Raw genomic sequence first — 21,600 nt, 5'->3', positions numbered from 1 at the left:
TTTGAAGGATGTAGGTTAAGATTATTGGCACAAAAAAATCATTAATTGTTTCAATAAGCAAACAATCAATTTAGAGGTTGAGCACAGTGGCTCATGCCTGTCATGTTGCTGAGGCATTGGGAGGCCAAGGCTGGTGGATCTCTTGAGCCCAGGAGTTTGAGGCCAGCCTGGGCAACAAGGTGAAACCCTGTCTCTAAAATAATTTTTAAAAATTACAAATTTGTAGCTGGGTGTGGTGGTACATGCCTGTAGTCCCAGCTACTAGGGAGGGTGAGAGGAGGATCACCTGAACCCTGGAAGTCCAGGCTGCAGTGAGCCAGGACTGTGCCATTACACTCCAGATTGGGCAACAGAGCAAGGCCTTCTCTCAAAAACATAAACAAATCAAAAAAAGGTAAAAAATTAAAAGCAAATCAATTTGGAAAATAGTGTGCATAAAATGTTATATAACTATTATTTACCTGTATAGATACTCTGAATCATCCTCACCAAAATATCTATAATGCTGAATTTTCACTGACTTTGGCTTTCTTCTTTGGGATTTTCTGTACTATTTTGCTCATTCTCCATGGAGAGGTATCGTTTTTTAAGTAGGAAAAAAAAAAAAAAAGAATTTTAACCTTGAAAATTAAAATAACAAAAAGCAAAATCTTCTGTAGATCTGTGCATAGTTACAATGCCAAAGCAGAGCCACAAGAAATACTTAGGTATTTGCAAAGGCCCTATTTCTAAATAAAGTCACATCCACAAGTCCTGGGGGTTAGAATTTGATGTACCTTTTTGATACCTAACAATTCAGCCCACTACCCCCAGGGGAACTTTAATATGCCCTGTATTGCCAATAGAATTATAATGGAGGCTCAGGCATGGGTAATTTTTAAAACCTGTCTACATGATTCTCATGTGCAACCCTATCCTGATGGTTATTGTGTCTCTGCCACTCCATTGAATTTCTTTCAATATCTCTCTATTATATCTCTCCAAACCTCAGTTGCTTTTCTTTTCCTTCCCTCCCAAGGTGGAGTCTTGCTCGGTCACCCATGCTGGAGTGCAATGGTGCAATCCCAGCTCACGGTGACTTCCACCACCCGGGGTCAAGCGATTCTCCTTCCTCAGCCTCCCAAGTAACTGGAATTACACGCGTGTGCCACCACAACAGGCTAATTTTTGTATTTTTAACAGAAACAATTTTCACTTTATTGGCCAGGCTGGTCTTGAACTCCTGACCTTAGGGGATCCGCTCGCCTCAGCCTCCCAAAGTGCCGGGATTACAGGTGTGAGCCACCAAGCCCGGCCTGCTTTTACTTTTCTAGTGTGTCTTTTTCAAGTAATTCGGCAGATTACTTCTGGTAGGAAGGAGCTAACTGGAGCTACCTCACCAGTTACTGGGCAATGATAATTTTAACTGTCTTTATGATGCTGACAGATACTGTTTCAATTTTTATCAAGAGTAAACATGAATTCTTTAGAGACTTCAGTAGCATTACTATCTTCATTGGTTAAAAAAATGCACACAAATGTATAAAAATACACATGTACATGCACACACAGACACATAAAAATCAGGGTCAAAGGAGATAATTATGTAAAAATCTAGATCGTGGATGGCACATAGTGGTCACTGAATAAAAGTTTAATATAGATTTATGTCCTTTTTCTTTCTTCTTCCTTCCAAATAATCTTCCTTTCTCAGGTGGGAATATATGTATTGTTTTCAATTGGAGTTTGAGTTAGCTCAACTGAAATTGTTTCAGAAAACAGCAACATTTCTGAAATCCTTAATTGGTCAATATTAAATTTATTAGGTTGAAAGGTGTTCGATTGAAGTCCTGTATTGATCCAGGAAACATTTCTATCATGCCAAGTTGGGGTTTTAAAAGCAAAAGCTATATGCATCTTTGCCTAAGATGTAACCAATATGTCAGTAAATAATTTCTGTCACCGTAATGTGTTGTCATTGATGTCAAAATACGTCATTACAGCAGATGTGAGGTTTAAACCTACCTCTATATTTCCCTACAGCATTTTTTTAAAGGGTCCAATTTTCCTACAACGATGGCTGCTCTGCGTGGATGCATAGTCCCAGCCATGAGCTAAAATTTGCTGTGTAGCCATAGCAGAATTTCCTCTCTTGTTCCTTTCAGTCATTGGCAATGTGACCGCATCTAACTACCAAAAAACAAAACAAAATAAAACAAATAACAGAACAAAAAAAACCTTTCCATTGCTGCACATCCTAGAAGCACACCCTGTGTAGTTTGATTTCCCACACAGTAGAGAAGATGGCCATATTTGAATCACTGGTTGTTGCTCATTGCTTTGATGACTTCTTTTCCAAAATTTGAGCAGGCCTGAGGTGAGTGAAATCAGGACCCTCTACCTGCCGGGAAGGCAGTCGTGATGTAACTTCTGTGAGTTGTCTGGAGCCAACCTCCTCTTCAGAGAAGAAGTGACAAAACATTGTAGCTTAAATACTATAGGGTTTAAAGTTTTAAAACTCTATAAAACATAAAAACTTCTAAAGTTTAGAAACACTATCGTGTTTTATTGATGTATTCTCTAAATATTTTTTACAATGTTATTTTCTTACAAGATGAGTCCACATTAGACCTGCTCGGGTGTTTTTAGCCACCATGTTCCAGATGCTGGGTCTCAGGGGAAGACAAAAAGCGAAGTTTCTGTTCTAGGATGTTGCAGGGCGTTAGTGGTTGTGGTGTGCAAAACCTCAATAAGGAGATGACACTTCTACATGATGTGCTTATATGTGAATTTTCTGAAGATTGCTACATTCTTTTAAATGAATAATTTATACGTTTCCTCTGCTTTTGTATATATAAATTCTAATATAGTAGTACTGAATCTTTATAGTTCTGAAATTCTAGGTTCAGTGCATACCTATTCTCTATTCAGTTTCTATTGCTATCTTTTAAAACAATGATGTAGATACATTTAGCTAAAGAAAGTCAGATAATACATAGGTGCTTACAATAAAAAAAGTACATAGTGCAAGAGTAGATAATAGTCATTCTACACCTTTTGTACTATTACCAGTGGCAAGTATTTTTAACTCTTAGCCAAGTTGCCTGGTTATTACCTCTACTTTTATATAAATATAAAGTAATATGTTTAAGTGCTATTTCTTGATTTCTTAAAATTATACTCCTCTCTTGACTTCCTCTTGACTAGAACATACTTTAAGTTATAAGTTTTGAAGTTTTAAAAGTTTTAAATTGAAAGTACAAGTAAGGAAATGTACTACACAGTTTTATAGAAAATAATATTATATTGTGATAACAATGTAAGAATGCTTACCTCATGGTATAAATAAAAGCTGTGACACTATATTGAGAAAATGGGAAAAACATTGTGTGGGGTACCAAAAAATAGTAAAATTTCTAATTTTTAATAAAGACATTAGGAAGTGATATGTAACAAAAATTATTTATGAAAATATTCCTTATGTTTTAGTAACTATTTATTTTTAAATATTTGTGTGTGGAAGAATCTATGTCAATTGTTTGTGTTTTCCTTATGTTCAAATAAAGGGTGATTTTGATTTTATTTAATTGTGGTAGGAGAAAAAGTCTGTAATATTCTTTCCTTGGAAGCTATTGCAACTGTTTTGTGGCCTAGGAAATGATTGTTTTTATGGAATTCCTTTGTGAACACAAGAAAAATGTATATATTTTTAAATTTGACAGAAGTAAATTTATTTTGACAAATAGAAGGATAGATTGATGGATTGATAGGTGATATTGATCAAGCCTATTAATTTTGTTATTATCCTATATATCCTTATTGATATTTTGTCTGCTTAAGGGTAATGTAAAAACATAAAGGCAATTTTCCTGAAATGTATTTTCTTGTTTATATGTAAAATGGCAAACATAAAATCTATCTCATGGTGTTGGCATGAGGATTAAATAGAGAATACAAAACTACCAATTACAGTGTTTGGGTAGTTAATTGTATCACTCTCTTCTTGGTTAGTCAGTAGTACTACTGTCTCCTTTGTTTTTAATTCCATTTATAGGTTAACAACAGACTTATCTTATTCTGTAAGATCATTTAAAATATTGGTTTAAGTGTCATGTAATTTTGCATTAAAGAATTTACAATGATTTTCAATTCTGAATCTCGCTAAATGTTTTAAACAGATCTTTGAATATTGGCCATAGTATCAGATGTGTGTAATTTCATATGTAAATCATACATTAGAGTTTAATAAAATATTTGGACATCTTGCTTTTAGAGGTGAGTGCTCACAAATAAGGACAAAGTACTTTTAACTATAAATGTACACTGGTAGACATGTGTGAACTATCAGGCATGACTAGGTTTGGTAATGCTGCCTTACCCCTGAATTTAACCCCTATAATTCTCATGGCCTCTTTCATTGAGTGCATGCTTCTTTTTTTAATGTTCTTCCTATTTAGTGATTTTTGTGTTTTCTATGTCAGGAAACATTTTTAAAATGTGCTAGTTTTAGTGACATCTAACGCTGCACACTTAATGACACTGATTTCTCATTTGCAATCAGGATCTGGCAGTGTGAAGCTCACTGATAATTTGATTTCTTGGGAAATTTTATGTTGTTTTTTTTACATGTTTGGAGAAAGATCTATAACTAGAATAAGTAAGAGTGAATTCTTAATAATCATTTATAGTCATACCTTGATCCAGTATTGATATAAAAACCAAAGCTGTCTATTTTGGGTATTATCAAAGTTAAGTCTGATCCATTTGAAGTGTCATTTGCTTCTCTTTCCCTGAGGGCTTTGCTTTCCTTTTATAAAAAATAAAAGACAATTGCCTGGGTAGCCTAAGCATAGTCAAGATATCAGAATTATAAATGGACATCAACCACAGAGCTGGGAACAAGGAATCTCAAGGCGTATTGTTTTCAGTGAAAAGTCAATGTGTATAAGCAAATTGAGAAAAATATATATATACTCATTTTAATAATATGCTAATTTTAAAAGTAGCAAAAATGAAACTGAAAGAAAAGTACCCCAGCCAACCTCATTACTACTTCAGGGCACTGAAGTGTCTATTCCTTGTGCTTGTATACTGCTGTAGTTAATAGCTGCAGTGTATGAATTAGAATGAGGGAAAAGCAATGAAATTCCACATAACATAATGCTGCATTTTAAAAATTTCTGTAGTTTTAAAAGGTTGTCACTATGAAATATAATGCGTCTTACTCGTTTTCTCTTGGAAGTTGTAGTGTTACAGGCACACTAAAAACAAAAACAAAAAAGATTGAGATGTCCTGAAATAAATTCTTAAAATACAAAACAAAATTAATTTACTTGAGATATTTGACGTATATTTTGAGTTTTAATATAAGTTATAGATAAATTAATCATTGGTGGTTTTATCTGTCACATTTTATTCAACATTTCTAAGTTATTAATTTTATTATTTTCTTAATTTCTTGGGATAACAAATCTAAATTCATTGTTTAATTATTAACTTTAGGATTAAATTAAACCTAGATTCATTTTTTAATTGAATAAATTATTATTTAATGACCAGGGAGAATTATCATTGTAGTTATGAGTTTATTCTTTGAATTGGAAGATATTTTCTGTTGTGCTAAAATGTATTAAAAAAACAGAAAATGCAACTTGAATCTCCTATTCAGTTTCTCAGTCAACTACTTTCTTCCTATCAATATTTATTTATGTATGTTCAACATTTTCCCTCTTAAAAAAATATTACCACCAATGTAACTCTCTTTTAATCCTGTATCTCTCGTTAAGGATCACATTAATTCTTATATTCTTTACATTCAGATTTCTTAGAAAAGTTACATAAAACTTTATATATCCATCTTTCACTCAGTCTACTAAGACTGGACATTTATTTTCCCCTTAAACCACTCCACAAAAACTCTTTGACAAGATCAACAGACTAAAAAGAAAAAAAAAAAAAAAAAAAAAAAAACCAAACCAAACCAAAACAAAACAAAAACTGAGTAGCACACTTCAGATTGTATCTAACTTATCTGAACAGCAGTGAACACTGCTGTCCTTCTACTTCAAACACTTCTCTTGCCTTCAGTGACTGATACTTCTTGATTTCCCTCTTACATTTTTCTAGTTCCTCTGTCTCTCTAAACTCTTATAAATATGTTTACTGTTTTCTTTGAGAGTGTGGATACATTATTTTCTAAAATGTCCTCACTTCTTTTTATTTTTGTAGTGGAGATGCTGGGTAATTTTTCACTCCAGGTTTAACATTTAAAATTGTTGCAGGTTAATTCAGGTTTTATACGTGTGTTCTTGCGATTCTGATGTTTCACTACAGTATTTCTATATGTGAATTTATTTTTACTTATTTCAAAATAGATTTTGCTTCCTGAATCTAAAGTCATGTCTCCTTAAATTCTGGGACATTTTAAGAAATTTTCTTCTTATATATTGCTTGTTATCCTCATTTTCTCTCCTCCCTGTTTAACAACTATTAGTTTGTTAGATTCTATCCTTCACGATTTTTCTTTTATATTATTCTTAAACTCTGAGCTGCATCTATGGTGATTTCTTCAGATCTTCCAGTTTAGTAATTCTCTCTTCAAGTGTACTAATTTGTAATTTAACATGTTCATGTGGTTTGTAATTCTAAGACTACGGTTTTCATTTCTGAGTGTCCTATTTGGTTGCTTTTCAAATCTGCTTATTTTTTCTGTGTCTTTTTACATGGTTTTTATTTTTGTCCTTAACTTTTATATACATTTTGACTTACCTATTTTATAGTGCCTATCAGATTTCAATCTATAGCATATATATATATATATATATATAAAGATATTCTGGATCTAATCCTGTTGTTTGTTAGGTCTGCTGAATTTTACTCACCAGATTTTAATTGTTTTATAATTAGTAGTAGTAGTAGTACTGGTAAGTTTGATTTTTTTTTTTTGGTCCCATGTGGAAATTTTATGAAGACTTTATTGGGTGATGTCCTCCCTGAGTACCCTGTCACTCTTCTGAAATATTATTACATGGCCTGGATTAATTTTTACCTAAACTTTTCAACTTGGAATTTCTGAATTACAGAAAGCGGAGCTTGTGATTGATTATAGCCTTGTGATTATACATTTTCAAGGGGACATTTTCCCCACTCACAGTCTAGACTGAGATATCTCTTTCTACTAGGAGGAGATATTATCTAACTAACCCTTGTACTTAGAGTTTAGATTTTGAAGGTCCTAGCTTATGTAGGCATCTTTTGTAGAACTGGAGAATTATCTCCTGTCCCAGGTTGACATTAAAACTCAGGCATCTAGATAGATAACAGAACCAGCTTTCTTTTACTGCCTTTGGAGGCAAAATTACACATGCATACACAGGCAACGGCGTTATATTTCATTCACTCACAATTCTAGTTTTTAGGACCCCTTTTATTTCTGGACTCTGAAAATTTATGTTATTTGTATACATTCACCTATGTATTGAAATATTTGGTGGTTATTTTACTTAACATTCCTGATTGTCTGCCATATTGTCAGAACTATTCAATATTTTTTCCTCGCACTTCTTTTAGTGTCACTGTATATACACTTCCTAGGTGTTCTTTTTGACTTTCTAATACTTGGTCATTTAAATAGTGATCAATTTCCAAATCTGTCTTGCAAGCCTATTTCACTGCTTCTATCTTATACCCTATTGCAACCATTCTAAAATTCTTTCATTTTCTCAAACATTTTATGTACTCTCACTTCTGGGCCTTCATGAATCTGTCTCTTTCTTTGGAACGTTGTAAAACCAGTCCTCCTCCTCTTGTTCATGTGCCTTAACTCAAACGTATTATTCATATCAGCTTTTATATCCCTTCCTCTGGGAAGCAATACATAAACAGCCAAGATTAGTTTGGCTGCTTCTGCTGTGTACTGTAATGACACATTACACTGCCTATAAAATAACATCTATCAGATATTTATTAAAATCACTTAATTGTATTCTAAATGTCTTCCCTAGCAGATTGTAAGCTGTCTAAAAAATGAGAATATTCAATATTGTATTCCTAGTGCCTAGCACTCTGTCATTCAGTCATTCATTCATTCACTTAAGTGATACATTTCTAAGTCCTAGAACTCGATCTGATATAAAGTTCTCAGTTAAATGCCTTGAACCAATAAAATATTTGAGTGATATTTTCTTCCATTTTGCAAATCACAGACCTCTGTTCAGAGATGTTGGGTAACTACCCAATATCACACATTAATTGGCGATACAGTCAGGGTTTGAACCCACATTTACCTGCCTGCAAAGCCTTTGTTTTTTTGTATGTGACATTATACTTGGTATATAAAATGAGATTGTTATGTGATAGTAAGGAAAGAGTGGCAAAATGATGACAAGTTGTAGTACACTACTCTCATGTGGTTTTCTCCAAAATGCATTTACTCCATCGGATCATTTGAAGTCTGTCCTATGTAAGTACCAATTCTTGGGAGCCACAACTAGTGTCAATATCTAGAAATGTAATTTATTTTCTCAGTGAATCTAGTGCATGTGTAATTTTTGAAAGCACCACTCTTCATAACAATATTTAATTATATACCATAGGGTAAGTAAAAATTAGAATTGGAGCTTAAATGTTAGACATAAACTACAGAATGAATTAAATTTTTTTTAATTCCTTCACAAATCTTTCTAAACTATAAATACTCTTTTAAAAGTATTAGTATAATCAGCATGGTATAGTGAAAAATAATAATGTATTTTGGCATTGATCAGAGTGTTGTATTAAAATTTTACTGCCACTTGCTATTTATCTGATGTGTCCTTAGGCAGAATATACTGTTTTCTTCTGCAAATCGGCATTAGGGTTAACAATCGCAGGGATATCCTCAAGAGTATTGGTAATATATCTGCAGCTAGCCTAGTATCATATATTCAGTAAATAATAGATAATGTGATTATTATTGTCTTTTTCAGGCAAAGATAACAGTTTCCTAAGCCTGGACTTGTACAATATTCTTGTCATTAATGTTAACTTGAATCTTCTATGCAATTTCCACATACATAATTTTGAAGGATAAATTTATCTGTGTAGGACATGTGTTACATGATCTGAAACTTATGATATAGGTTTTGAGACTTTATTAGCAAATTACTTAAAAATATTATTTTGGGGGGCAAGGAGGAGGAATAAGGAAAATTCATAGGTCAGAGACAAGAAAGAAGCCTGAATTAGATTTGAAATCTACCTTCCTGGGAGACATTCCTCTAAGCTTTGTGTACTGGATAAATATAAGCACCATACCAATCATGATTACCCTTGAGAGAAAGACAATTGTAGCCATTTACATAATAGCTTACATATAACCTGACAATAAATTTTAAGTGAAACATATAATAGGTAAATTGAGCATACTACCTGCAATCATAGAAGATTTTTAACAGTCCATTAATCCATATTAAATATTCTATGAGGTTTAAGTAACTAGCAAGATAAAATACAGTTTTCTTTTCCTTTCTATGATTGTAACATGATGAAATGTAAGCCATTTTTGTTCATAATTTTTCTCTTTTTCTGAGTTAATCAGGTAATTCTTGCAAGTGTCCTGCAATTTGTATCCAAAGTCAAAGAATTTTTATGCAAAGTCAAGAAATAAAAAAAAAACGTGTGTAATATTTAAATCTTTGTCAAATATAAGAATTCATAAGGGCATTTTAACAGAGCAGGTATCCAGAAATAAACTGATATATTCAGATGCTATTTTCAACTTTTAAATTAACACTAATATGAAAGAACAGGAAAAATATTAAATGTATTTTAAGAGGTTTTTAAAGCACAATAATCAATTATTGTGATTTATTGTAATGCTGTGATAACCCCAGGAGTTATTCAAGTGGTGAACCCTACTTTTTGCTACATTAAATGCTTTCAGGATATTATGCATTTCTAGATGATATGTCTTCTGACTTCTTGATCGCTAGGACGTACAGGACCCAAGAGATAAGATTATAAACCAGAAGTCTGAAACCAGGCAGACTGAGTGATTTACTCAGTCATAGTACTTTGAGAATGAAACAGAAATCAAACATTAATAACTTTTCTCCTGTACATCTCTCTCTTCAGATAATAACTTTACTCTCTTTACTATTTCCCTTCAGCCTTATTCTGGTTCTCAGTGTTTTTCTCTACAGGAATTTTTCTCCATAAGCTAAGTCAGACTATAAGGTTAACAACAAGAGACATGATGTAACTATCATTAAAAAAATTAGTCACATATAATATATAATTGTTTAAGCACACGTTTACATTATATGTGTTTATATTTTATTCAGTGTGGGCAGAAAGCGAATGTCTCATTTTCTTAGAGGTTGAATGTATTGGATTTTCGATTTTTAAATTTAGTTTGAGAATTTTTTTTTTTATATATTCAGAGCTAATTTCCACTTCATTTTTTGACTGCTTTTTAGTGTTAAAATCTAACAGTTGGAAATAATTTTAAAACTTACATGGAAAATTTCCTAACCAATGAAATATCATCAGTTTCAAAAGTTTTCAGATACTTAGGATGATATATTTTTTTCTTAGCAAAACTTGGAATATTGATTAATATGCTCCTAAGTTTATAGACGAGAGATACAAAATTTTGAATTAACTTATTATAGAGTCAAAAAAGTTGTATTGTTATTTTTAAAGATTAGATCTCATCATATCTGAGTCCCCATTTTATTGTTTACTCATTTGAACAAAAACTTGAGTTGATTCTCTGTTTAAATGCCCTGATTCTTGTCTACAGTACATCTTCTACACTGCAGTACATCCACTAACCAGTTATTATCTATCTAAGGACAAAAGCGTATTTTGGACAACTTTCGTGTTGATTCTTGAAACATAAACATAAGTTCTCAATATCTCGTTAGGTAATAAAAGAAACTTCCTTAGAAGTATTGATTAAATTATGCCTTTAGGCATTTTCAGTTTTCTTCCTAGTACTTCCCCTTACATGACAGAATATTTGTTGGGTTTCTGCAGGATAGCTTTTGATATAAATCTTTGCCTCCTTTCTACCTATTTTTTTTTTCTTTTTTTTGCATCACATTTAGGCTCTCATGACATTGTCTGGTTTTTAAAAAGTTAAATTAATCTTAAAATTCATATCTTAAGATGTGGTTTTGGTAATCATGAAACAATACAAATTTGTTAAGTTTTACAATAATTTTCATTCAAATGTCAATACCTTAGATGAATGTACTTAGATGTAAACTCGCACAAATAAATTGCTTTTTAAAAAGTAAATAAACAGGTAACCAAGACAGCGAAATCCATCAGATCGGGTATGAAGCCACCACTTTCTCTTTATGTTATTTGTGAAGTAATATCAATTTATTTTGTCACCGGACAAGTTACCAATATAAAAGATGGCTACCATCTGTAGACCATTCATTGGCTGTCTCTGGTGGTGTCCTTGACCGACTCTCTGTTCCCAGCTCTACTACACATTAGAGAGAGTCCTTGCATGCCCCAAGTTGATTTGTTGTTTCACTACTTTAAGAATGGAGGTGAATATTCTAGCCTCTAATTTTAATTTCAGGCGTTACGTTTAGGATAACACACAAGGTAAGTCTTTACACTGTCAGGCAAAATTAATTTGCTCCTCTTTTACTATTAATTCCAACTACTTGTGATTTGCCAAGAACCGTACTAATATAAACTTAAAAATGTTATAGATTTTAAGGTAAAAATGCAAACCATTCTAGAGGAGTTGCAGTAATATCACTTGAAATTCTCATTTCCTAAAGATACTATCACCAATGTGCTTTATTAGTTAATGTACTAAGAAAATACTTAGTAACCTAATTTTGTATAGAACTAACTACCTGGAGTACTATGTGAAGTCCTCAACTCTTAGGAGGAAATTATCAGGAATAAACCTTAGAAAAGTGTCACGAAATGATTAGGTGAATCTTGGTACAATCTGCCCTATAAAAATAAATAAAAAGTTGATAGTGTTATATAATTTAGAAATAAGATAATAAAAAAAAACCTCTAAATGATGGAAATATCCAGCATTGTTCATTTAAATGTCCTGACTCTTGTCTACAGTACATCTTCTACATTGCAGTACATCCGCTAAACAGTTTCTTTCTAAGGAAAAAAAGCATATTTCAGACAACTTTCGTGCTGATTCTTGAAACATAAATGTAAGTTCTCACTATCTTGTTAAGGAACCAACCAAAGAAACTTATGAAGGAGTGACTGACATGGACAAAATCTTGTTAACTGAATCCTAAAATAGTGAAAGTATTTAGAGACACGTTTCTGATAAACGTAAGAAAGTACTCCTTTGCAAAATGAAACAATGTATGAGAAATGTTTAAACCTTATGCCTAATATATGCTAAGAATATGAGGAGAGTAAAATAACAATGTAGGTACATTCATGGATGATAAGGGAAAGTGAGATAGAAAATTGGTGATAGAGTATGGTAGAAGAAGTGCTGGATGGGGAGCTTCATGAACTGAATTCTAAGACCTGTTTTTCCTTAAGGAGATACATGTATCATTAGGCAAGTCTAATTTCTCTGAGTTTCAGTTGCCTTATAGCTAAAACGACTGGACACAATTAGTCTGTTTTTTAAGCAGAGAAATATATTTTTGTTATTCATACATTTTTCTCCAAAATAAAATAATGCTCAAAACTACAAAATTGAAACGATTGATTGATTGATGGGTAACATTTGAATAGATTTGGCTGAAGAGGTTTGAGTACCTGAGGTCAAGCCTGTTCAGCCATCAGTTGTTCTTAGTAGCCCTGAGACAATGCAGAGAATATTTGTAAAATATTTGTAAATATTTTCAAATTGTATTCTCTGCATTGCCTTCCATCAAATATATTCTATGATTCTATGTCAGTTGTCTTAAATGGAAAAACAGATAGTCACAAAATGTCGTTGGCTTCTGCTGTCACAAGAACAATTAAAGAATATGGGCCAGGTGCAGTGACTCACTCCTGTAATCCCAGCACTTTTGGAGGCCGAGTCATGTCGATAACAAGATCAGGAGATCGAGACCATCCTTGCAAACATGGAGAAATCCCATCTCTGATAAAAATACAAAAAATTAGCCTGTGTGGTGGCAGGCGCCTGTAGTCCCACCTACTCGAGAGGCTGAGGCAGGAGAATCGCTTGAACCCGGGAGGCAGAGGTTGCAGTGAGCCGAGATCTCACCACTGCACTCCAGCCTGAGTGACAGAGTAAGACTCCGTCTCAAAACAAAAAACAAAAAACAAAAAAAAACCGTATAGACCATAGGTCTATTTTTTTCTGTCTTTGTGTAATTAAACCAATAGTTTGTTATTTCTTCTTTTTCTTCTTTAAATATCTTTTAAATGAGCTCTTATGTGTGAAGATTTGTAATGCTATTCATATTCTCCTGAGAGCTTAAAGGTCTGATATTGAGCAACTTAAATAAACTCTAGGTGAATAACTTTCACCATATATGAATTAGAGAAAATAAAACTTTCTCCTGGGACATATTAGTAAACAATTCAAAATTCCTTGGATAAAGTGTTCAGCAATTATATTTTCTCTCACTACTATTACCCCTCTTTTTTGGCTATTGATTATCAGATTTTATTGTGACAGTGTTGTCTTTTAGATGTATTGATATTCAAATTGGCTAATTATATTTTTCAAACTCTTTTTTCTATGCTAATTCTATTCCTCTTTGTTATAATTATCTAAAGGTTAGTAAGGAGGTCTCTTGATTTAATTGTGTAAAATTCATCTTAAAATCTAATTCTTTACTATTTTTTTTCAGGTTTTCACTTTTTTTTTTTTTTTTCCATAGAATAAGATTTCATACTTTTCTTGGTAACTAGGTGATACTGGCTTACCTAAGTGATTTTATTGTGTTTATTTTTTTTTTTTTTAACTTTCACCTTATAATGTTAACATCTTTCAGAGGCAGAGTGAGATCTGACTTTCCATTTTTGGCTCTCTGTATTCAGAAAAGGCTTTCCTCTGTTAAAGCATAAACACATTACTTTGCAGCTCCAGCGTGTACAGCTCCATTAGCTGTTATCCACTGAGTGAATGTTGAGTCCCTTGGTGCATGGAGTTGACATCTATTCATTTTTCTAGCAGTATAATGAATCTGAATGATCCTTCCTTCATCAAATAATTCTCCTAGGCTTTCAGTCACTGGAAAGCACTCATTTAAAATATAATAAAAGTATGTGAGTCCTATGTCCTCAAGAAGCTATAGTCACTGTGTTTGTTTATCTGCCATTTCCTCTGTGCCTTTGTAGAGAACAGGGAAGGAGTTCTGATCACATTAGCAAATGATACAAATTAAGTCATGCACAGTCAATAACATGTTACCTTTTGGATATTTTTATATCTTTCACAGAATTCCCAACTTGTGAGCCACTAACACAATTTGTATGCAAAAGTGGAAGATGCATTAGCAGCAAATGGCACTGCGACTCTGGCAAGTACCAAATGCTCACTGTATAGCACTGATTTGATTGGGGGCTTGGTGGTCTGGACTGCCTGGCTTTCTTCAGAGGTACTTTGTAGGGGAAGCTTGAAGAGCCAAGATAAATGGCTAAAACAAGTAGTGAGCGGGCAGCTGGCACATCAGTGGGAATTAGCATTAAAGATAATGGAGCTCAATATTTGCCCCATGGATCTGTGATAGAGATTTGTTTATCAAATGTTTATGTTGGACATGGTCTAATTCTACAAACATGTAGTAAGGTGGACAATTGAGGAAATAACTTGGACAATTCGGGTTCCCTAAAACATGCGTGTAACCTCAGGAGGAGAAGCTTATACATTGCTATGGAATTACCCAGACATTCTCAACTCTGTCAGTTTCCTCTTATGTTCTTTTTTTTTTTTTTTTTTTTTTTTTTTTGAGACGGAGTCTCGCTCTGCCGCCCAGGCTGGAGTGCAGTGGCCGGATCTCAGCTCACTGCAAGCTCCGCCTCCCGAGTTTACGCCATTCTCCTGCCTCAGCCTCCCGAGTACCTGGGACTACAGGCGCCCGCCACCTCGCCCGGCTAGTTTTTTGTATTTTTTAGTAGAGACGGGGTTTCACCATGTTAGCCAGGATGGTCTCGATCTCCCGACCTCGTGATCCGCCCGTCTCGGCCTCCCAAAGTGCTGGGATTACAGGCTTGAGCCACCGCGCCCGGCCTCCTCTTATGTTCTAATGGTATTTTTTTCTTATATTCAATTGTATTACTATGCTAAATTATGCCAAGTACAGGTAAATGAATTATATAGGAATCAATACATTCCCACTCATTTATTTTAATTTGATCTAATTTTACTTCACATTTCTCTCCTCTCCCTCTTGAAATAGTTGTTAATAAAGAATATAAATCATTTCTAATGATACTATACAATAGTTTCCAAGTACAAATACATACAGAAGATCCAAGGGAAGAGGAGTACACAGTGGGTTCTCATGTTGGAGAATGGGGAGAAAGGAAGGGTATTAAAGATAGAATTATAAACTATGGGGCATAAGAAGTGTAGGTTTAAGTAATAATCTTCCACGATAATTACATTATTGGTTGTATCATTTCATGAAATTCCTACAGTCACCATTGCCTCCTTATTTCGAGGTGTGTAGATGCATTCAGTCAGTGGTTAGTTATTTCTGTGCGGAGTAGAAATTAAGCTTCAAAATCCAAAGTCAAGGATTTTTTTCTCTCAGTTTAGCAGTTGATATTAAATCAAAGGAGAAGCAATATGAAGATGAAAATAATTCTTCCACTGTTTATAAGAAATGTTGTTCCACTGATTCAATTTATCATTCATTTTTCCAAAAAAAAAAAAAAAAAAAAAAAAAAAAAAAAAAACTGTATATAGGAAGAAAATGAATAAATAAAAGGGCCGGGCACAGTGGCTCACGTATATAATCCCAGCATTTTGGGAGGCCGAGGAGGGTGGATTGCTTGAGGCCAAGAGTTTGATACCAGCCTAGCCAACACATGGCAAAACCCCGTCTTTACTAAAGAAATACAAAACAAATGAGCTGGGCGTGGTGGCATATGTCTGTGGTACCAGTTACTTGGGAGGCTGGGGTGGGAGAATCATTTGAGCCCCAGGAGGTGAAGGTTGCAGTGAGCCGAGATCGCGCCACTGCACTCCAGGTTGGGTGACAGAGCAAGACTCTGTCTCAAACAACAGCAGCAACAACAAAACAGTTAGATATTTCATAAGAAAAATTTTCTCCATGGTTCAGGTTTCACTGCCTCATGTTGATGTTTCTTTCCAGATGACGACTGTGGGGACGGGAGTGATGAGGTGGGCTGTGTTCACTCTTGCTTTGATAATCAGTTCAGATGTTCCAGTGGCAGATGCATCCCAGGCCATTGGGCCTGTGATGGTGACAATGACTGTGGTGACTTCAGTGATGAAGCCCAGATCAATTGTACCAAAGAAGGTTAGTAATTTTATAAATTAATGAAATCTGATTTTAAAAGTTGATGCATAATAATGCTTAAGAGTATTACAGAGAGAATATTATATAACAAATAAATTGCTTATGAGGCACAAATATACACGTGGAACTGTGTAAAATCATTTGCTATCTCTTTCCTTTCCCTCTTTGCTTTTCCCTTTGGTTTCTCCCCTCAATACCTCTTTATTCCTGCATGCCTTCTGTAGTCTTTGTTTTCTACATTTACTCCATGCTTTACTTCTCTTTAATCTCATCCAAACCCTAAAACGATTTCAACAGTGAAAAAGAAAAAAAAGAAAGGAATAATTTTATTTTTATTTCCATACAAAATTTGTTTACATGAGGTTTGAAATAATCCCTGATTAAATTAGGATGTATTTCCAACTGATTGACTTTCTGGAGTACAAGCTAAGAAAGGAAGGAGGTTATGACCATGGCTCTCAGCATATCCATGTGGATGATAACCCTGTCATTTGCCTGGCTTACTTTGCAAAATTTGATCAGTCATAGAGCATATTAATAATTTAAAAGTCATGTTGGAAATGTCACACACAAAAAAATCATTAGACTGTCAAACAACCATATAATTAGTACCATTTTAATAGATTTTTTTCTGCTAAGAAACTGAAAGATGTTTATTTCATTCATCTCACAAATATTTATTGAGGACTAAAGAATAAATAAAAGGATGAATACATATGGCACCTGCTCATTTTAAATATTAGCCCAAACAAGCAACAAAGTAATTTATTTAATGTGGAGGGGTAAAGGAATCATATACTCCATCAACAAAATAAAGCATTTTACAATGTTTTACACAGAGAGATTTTTGTCTTTTGCAATATTTGTCAACATATAAGATAGACAGTTTCTAAATTTTTTTTATTTCACATGGATTCCTTTTGTCTTTTGTTTCCGCTCTTTCCCTTTAAACTGTAAATTCTTAAAACAGTGGTTATTAAATTTATCTACATAATACTAGGTTTTTAAGAAGAAGTCCAGCTGTTTTGCAGATTCCCTGAGTGATGTATTAAAATACGTATTGTGTGAATTTTTATTTTACCTGGATAACTTGGATTATAAGAGTCACAGTAAAGATCCAAATATGGCTAAACAATGACCTATATACCCTGAGGCAATGGAACACAAGTTCTCATGGTTAATGGTCTTGACATGATTCGTGTCTTTCCCTGGCAATGGACGTTGTAGAAATTATAGTAAAAACAAATGAAGAAATTATTTGTGACATCCTATAAGATTCAACATGAGCATATTTGAATTCAATTTTGCTTCAAAAATTGAAGAATGGATTATCAATAAAGCTACCATTTAATATTATATCTCATTCTCCATTAGGTAATAAGTTCAAAACCTTGATCTTCTCTCTTTACCTCTTCTAGCTCATTACCGTATCCATTTCTCTGTTTAGTTGTTCCATGAGTATATATGAGCTAGAACTTTTTGCATATTATTACTATTGAGTGAAAAAGGAAAAAGTGTATGTAAAGTTCTTTTTCTTTTTTTGCTAGTATTTGAAACATTCATCTAAGAGTGGTTGACATTTCATCACTACATAACATTTTAAATATAAACAGTATTTTTCCTTCCTCACAGATGTCTTTTAAGGCTCCTCATGGGGTGTGCGTCTGTGGTCTGTTAATACTGCTCCATAATGTGCTGTGAAATATAAATTGCCCTAAAATTAATTTATTGTCATCTCAGATGTGAGATCACATCCTTCTCTTGTATGTGTATTTATCACTAAGTTTAAACGATTATTACATATTATGAAATTTTTAAAAGATTACTTTTCCCTCATGAACGTCCAAATTTAGTGGTGCATCACTTTGTAGGCTCTGTAGATAATATTTCAGGTTTCACTGTTATAGAAGCAGTGGCTATTTAATGTTAATGGCCTTATTTAGAGCACCTCAATTTCACTAATAGATTACTATAAAGGGTATACTGTCAATGTGAATGTCGTGTATTTCTTATATAATTACGGAAATGATCCAATTAGTCCACATGACTCCTTGACATACTTCAAACAAAGAATGAGGAGAGTTCTTGAACCAATTTATATTGATCAGATTATACATTTGACTAGGATTCCCTAATCAAATATTCTACATGGTGACTACAAGGTGGAGTAATTGAGGAAAGTTAACGTTCTAGGATGACTTTGATAAAAGACAATTCAAAGGATTTCAAGTGGAACTTAAATATTGCTATTCATTATTATTTTGATTGTATATTCTGGTATAGAAGTTGTAAAATGATGACACAGGTTGTTAAAGCTGATCAGCAAAGTCATTTGCATGTGCAGAGTTTGTGAGCGATTGCCAAGGTAAAGTAGAAATTTGCTTTAATTAGTCATATAATTCAGTCCCCAAACCTGCTGTGGAAGAAAGAGCAGGGGATTCTGTCTTGAATTTCAAGACTGGTTGTCAAAACTGATCAAATCCACCATATAATCGCTCAGCACTTTGCTTTACACTGCATGGGTAAGCAGAGCATATGGTGCAATTTCTCTCAACTCAAATTGTTTTCAGAAGGGTAGAAATACCCTTAAATTAACTTTTGATAGTAAAGGAGGAGGAAAAACTGGGAAATGGAACATTCCATATATCATCTTCATTTCAGAAAATTTCTAACTTAAGTTCAATATGTATTCTCTCTAAAATCACTTGCAAAAATAATTTATTTTTTGTTAAATTTTATTTTTTTATGATAGATTCAGGGGGTACTTTTGCAGGTTTATTGTAAGAGTATTTTGCATGATGCTGAGGTTTGGACTTCTATTAATTCTGTCACCCAGATAGTGAACATAGCAGCCAATAGGTACTTTTTCCGCCCTTGCTCCCATTCCCTCTCTCCATTTTGGAGACTCTTATTGTTCCCATCTTTATGTTCATGTGTACCAAAGGTTTAGCTCCTACTTACAAGTAAGAACATGTAATATATGGTTTTCTGTTTCTGTGTTAATTCACTTAGGATTATGGCCTCCAGATGCATTCATGTCGCTGTAAATGACATAGTTTGTTCCTTTTTATGGTTGCATTGTATTCCATGGTATATATGTATCACATTTCCTTTATCCAATCCACCACTGAAGGGCACTTAAGTTGATTCCATGTCTTTGCTACTGTGAGTAGTGCAGTGATAAATATACAAGTATGGGTGTCTTTTTGGTAGAACGATTTATTTTCCTTTTGGTATATACAAAGTAATGGGATTGCTGGGTCAAATGGTAGTTCTGTTGTTGTTGTTGTTGTTGTTGTTGTTGATGATGATGATGTTGTTTGAGACTGAGTCTCACTCTATTGCCCAAGGTGGACTGCAGTGGTGTGATCTCAGCTCACTGCAACCTCCACCTCCTGGGTTCACACAATTCTCATGGGTTCACACAACTCTCGGCCTCCGGAGTAGCTTGGGACTACAGGTGTGAGCCACCACACTCAGCTAATTTTTGTATTTTTAGTAGAGATGGGTTTTCACCATGTTGGCCAGGCTGGTCTCAAACTCCTGACCTTATGGGATCCATCCACCTTTGCCTCCCAAAGTGCCACTTGGGATTACGAGTTTGAGCCACTGCCCCTGGCCCTGTTTTTACTCCTTTGAAAAATATCCAAACTTCTTTCCACAGGGGCTGAACTAATTTACATTTCTACCAACAGTGTGTGTGTGTTCCCTTTTCTCCACAGTCTCACTAACATCTGTTAATTTTTGACTTTTTAATAATAGCCATTCTGATTGGTGTGAGATGGTATCTAATTGTGGTTTTGATTTTCATTTCTCTGATTATTAGTGGAGCATTTTTTCATATGTTTCCTGGTCACTTGTATGTCTTCTTTTTGAGAAGTGTCTGTTCATGTCTTTGGCCTACTTTCTAATGAACTTGTTTTTTTTTCTTATTGATTTCTTTAAGTTCTTTATAAATTCTGGCTATTAGTTCCTTGTCAGATGCATAGTTTGCAAAGACTTTGTCCCATTCTGTAGGTTGTCTGTTTACTCTGTTGACGTTTATTTTACTTGACAAATGGTCTTTAGTTTAATTAGGTCTCACTTATAAATATCTTTTGTTGCAATTGCTTTAGAGGACTTAGTCATAAATTATTTGCCTATGCCAATATCTAAAAGGGTACTTCCTAGGTTTTCTTCTAGGATTTTTATAGTTTGAGGTTTTACATTTAAGTCTTTAAGCTATCTTGAGTTTTTATTTTAATTTTTTTTTTGTATATAGTAATAGGGCTACAATTTCATTCTTATGCATATGGTTAGCCAGTGTTCTCAACATCATTTATTGAATAGGAAGTCCTTTCCTCATTGCTTATATTTGTTGACTTTGTTGAAGATCAGTCAGCTGTAGGTGTGCAACTTTATTTCTGAGTTCTTTATTCTGTTCCATTTATCTGTGTGTCTGTTTTTGTGCCATTATCATGCTATTTGGGCTACTGTAGCCTTGTTGTATAGTTTGAAGTTGGGTAATGTGGTGCCTCTAGCTTTATTCTTTTGGTTTAGGGTTGCTTTGGCTATTTGGATTTTTTTTTTCCATATGAATTTCAGAATGGTTTTCTAATTCTGTGAAAAATGATGCTAGTGTTTTGATAGGAATGGTGTTGAATCTGTGGATTGTTATGTGCAGTATGAACATTTTAATAATATTGATTCTTGCAATCCATGAGCATGAAATGGTTTTTTGTTTGTTTGTGTCATCTCTAATTTCTTTCAGCATCTTCTTGGTTAGACGTATTACTAGATATTTTATTTTTGTAGCTATTGTAGATGGGATTGCATTCTTGATTCATCTCTCAGCTTGAGTGCTATTGATGTATAGAAATGCTACTAATGATTGTATGTTACTTTTGTATCCTGGAATTTTACTGAATTCACTTATCTGGGATAGTTGGCTTTTGGAAGAGTCTTTAGGGGTTCTAGATAGAATAATATCATCAGTTAAGACAGATAATTTGACCATTTCATTTCCTATTTGTATGTCTTTTATTTCATTCTATTAACTGATTGCTCTCTCTGGGAATTCTGCTACCATGTTAAATAGAAGTGGTGAGAGTAGAAATCCTTGTCCTGTTCCAGTCCTTAGGGGAAATGCTTGCAGGTTTTGCCTGTTCAGTATGGTGTTTACTGTGGATTTGTCACA

The 21,600-nt window shown here is 33.8% G+C and overlaps 1 protein-coding gene across 3 annotated transcripts in view; it reads left to right on the top strand.

Moving 5' to 3' along the window:
- The window catches only part of LRP1B (LDL receptor related protein 1B), a 1,954,889-nt gene that overhangs the window by 1,198,043 nt on the left and 735,246 nt on the right, over positions 1–21,600 (top strand). For all 3 annotated transcript variants that reach the window (XR_012421093.1, XM_005573071.4, XM_015433154.3), the window contains exons 19-20: positions 14,376–14,456; positions 16,257–16,424. Coding sequence is in view for 2 of the 3 variants with exons in the window: in XM_005573071.4 (XP_005573128.4) it covers positions 14,376–14,456; positions 16,257–16,424 (249 nt within the window). In the remaining variant the exon portion in view is untranslated. The remainder of the gene's footprint in view (positions 1–14,375; positions 14,457–16,256; positions 16,425–21,600) is intronic.

This window comes from Macaca fascicularis, chromosome 12 (assembly GCF_037993035.2).
Source record: "Macaca fascicularis isolate 582-1 chromosome 12, T2T-MFA8v1.1".
NCBI lineage: Eukaryota > Metazoa > Chordata > Mammalia > Primates > Cercopithecidae > Macaca > Macaca fascicularis.
The sequence above is the reverse complement of the archived record's forward strand: the minus strand, read 5'-3'. Positions and strand labels throughout refer to the sequence as shown.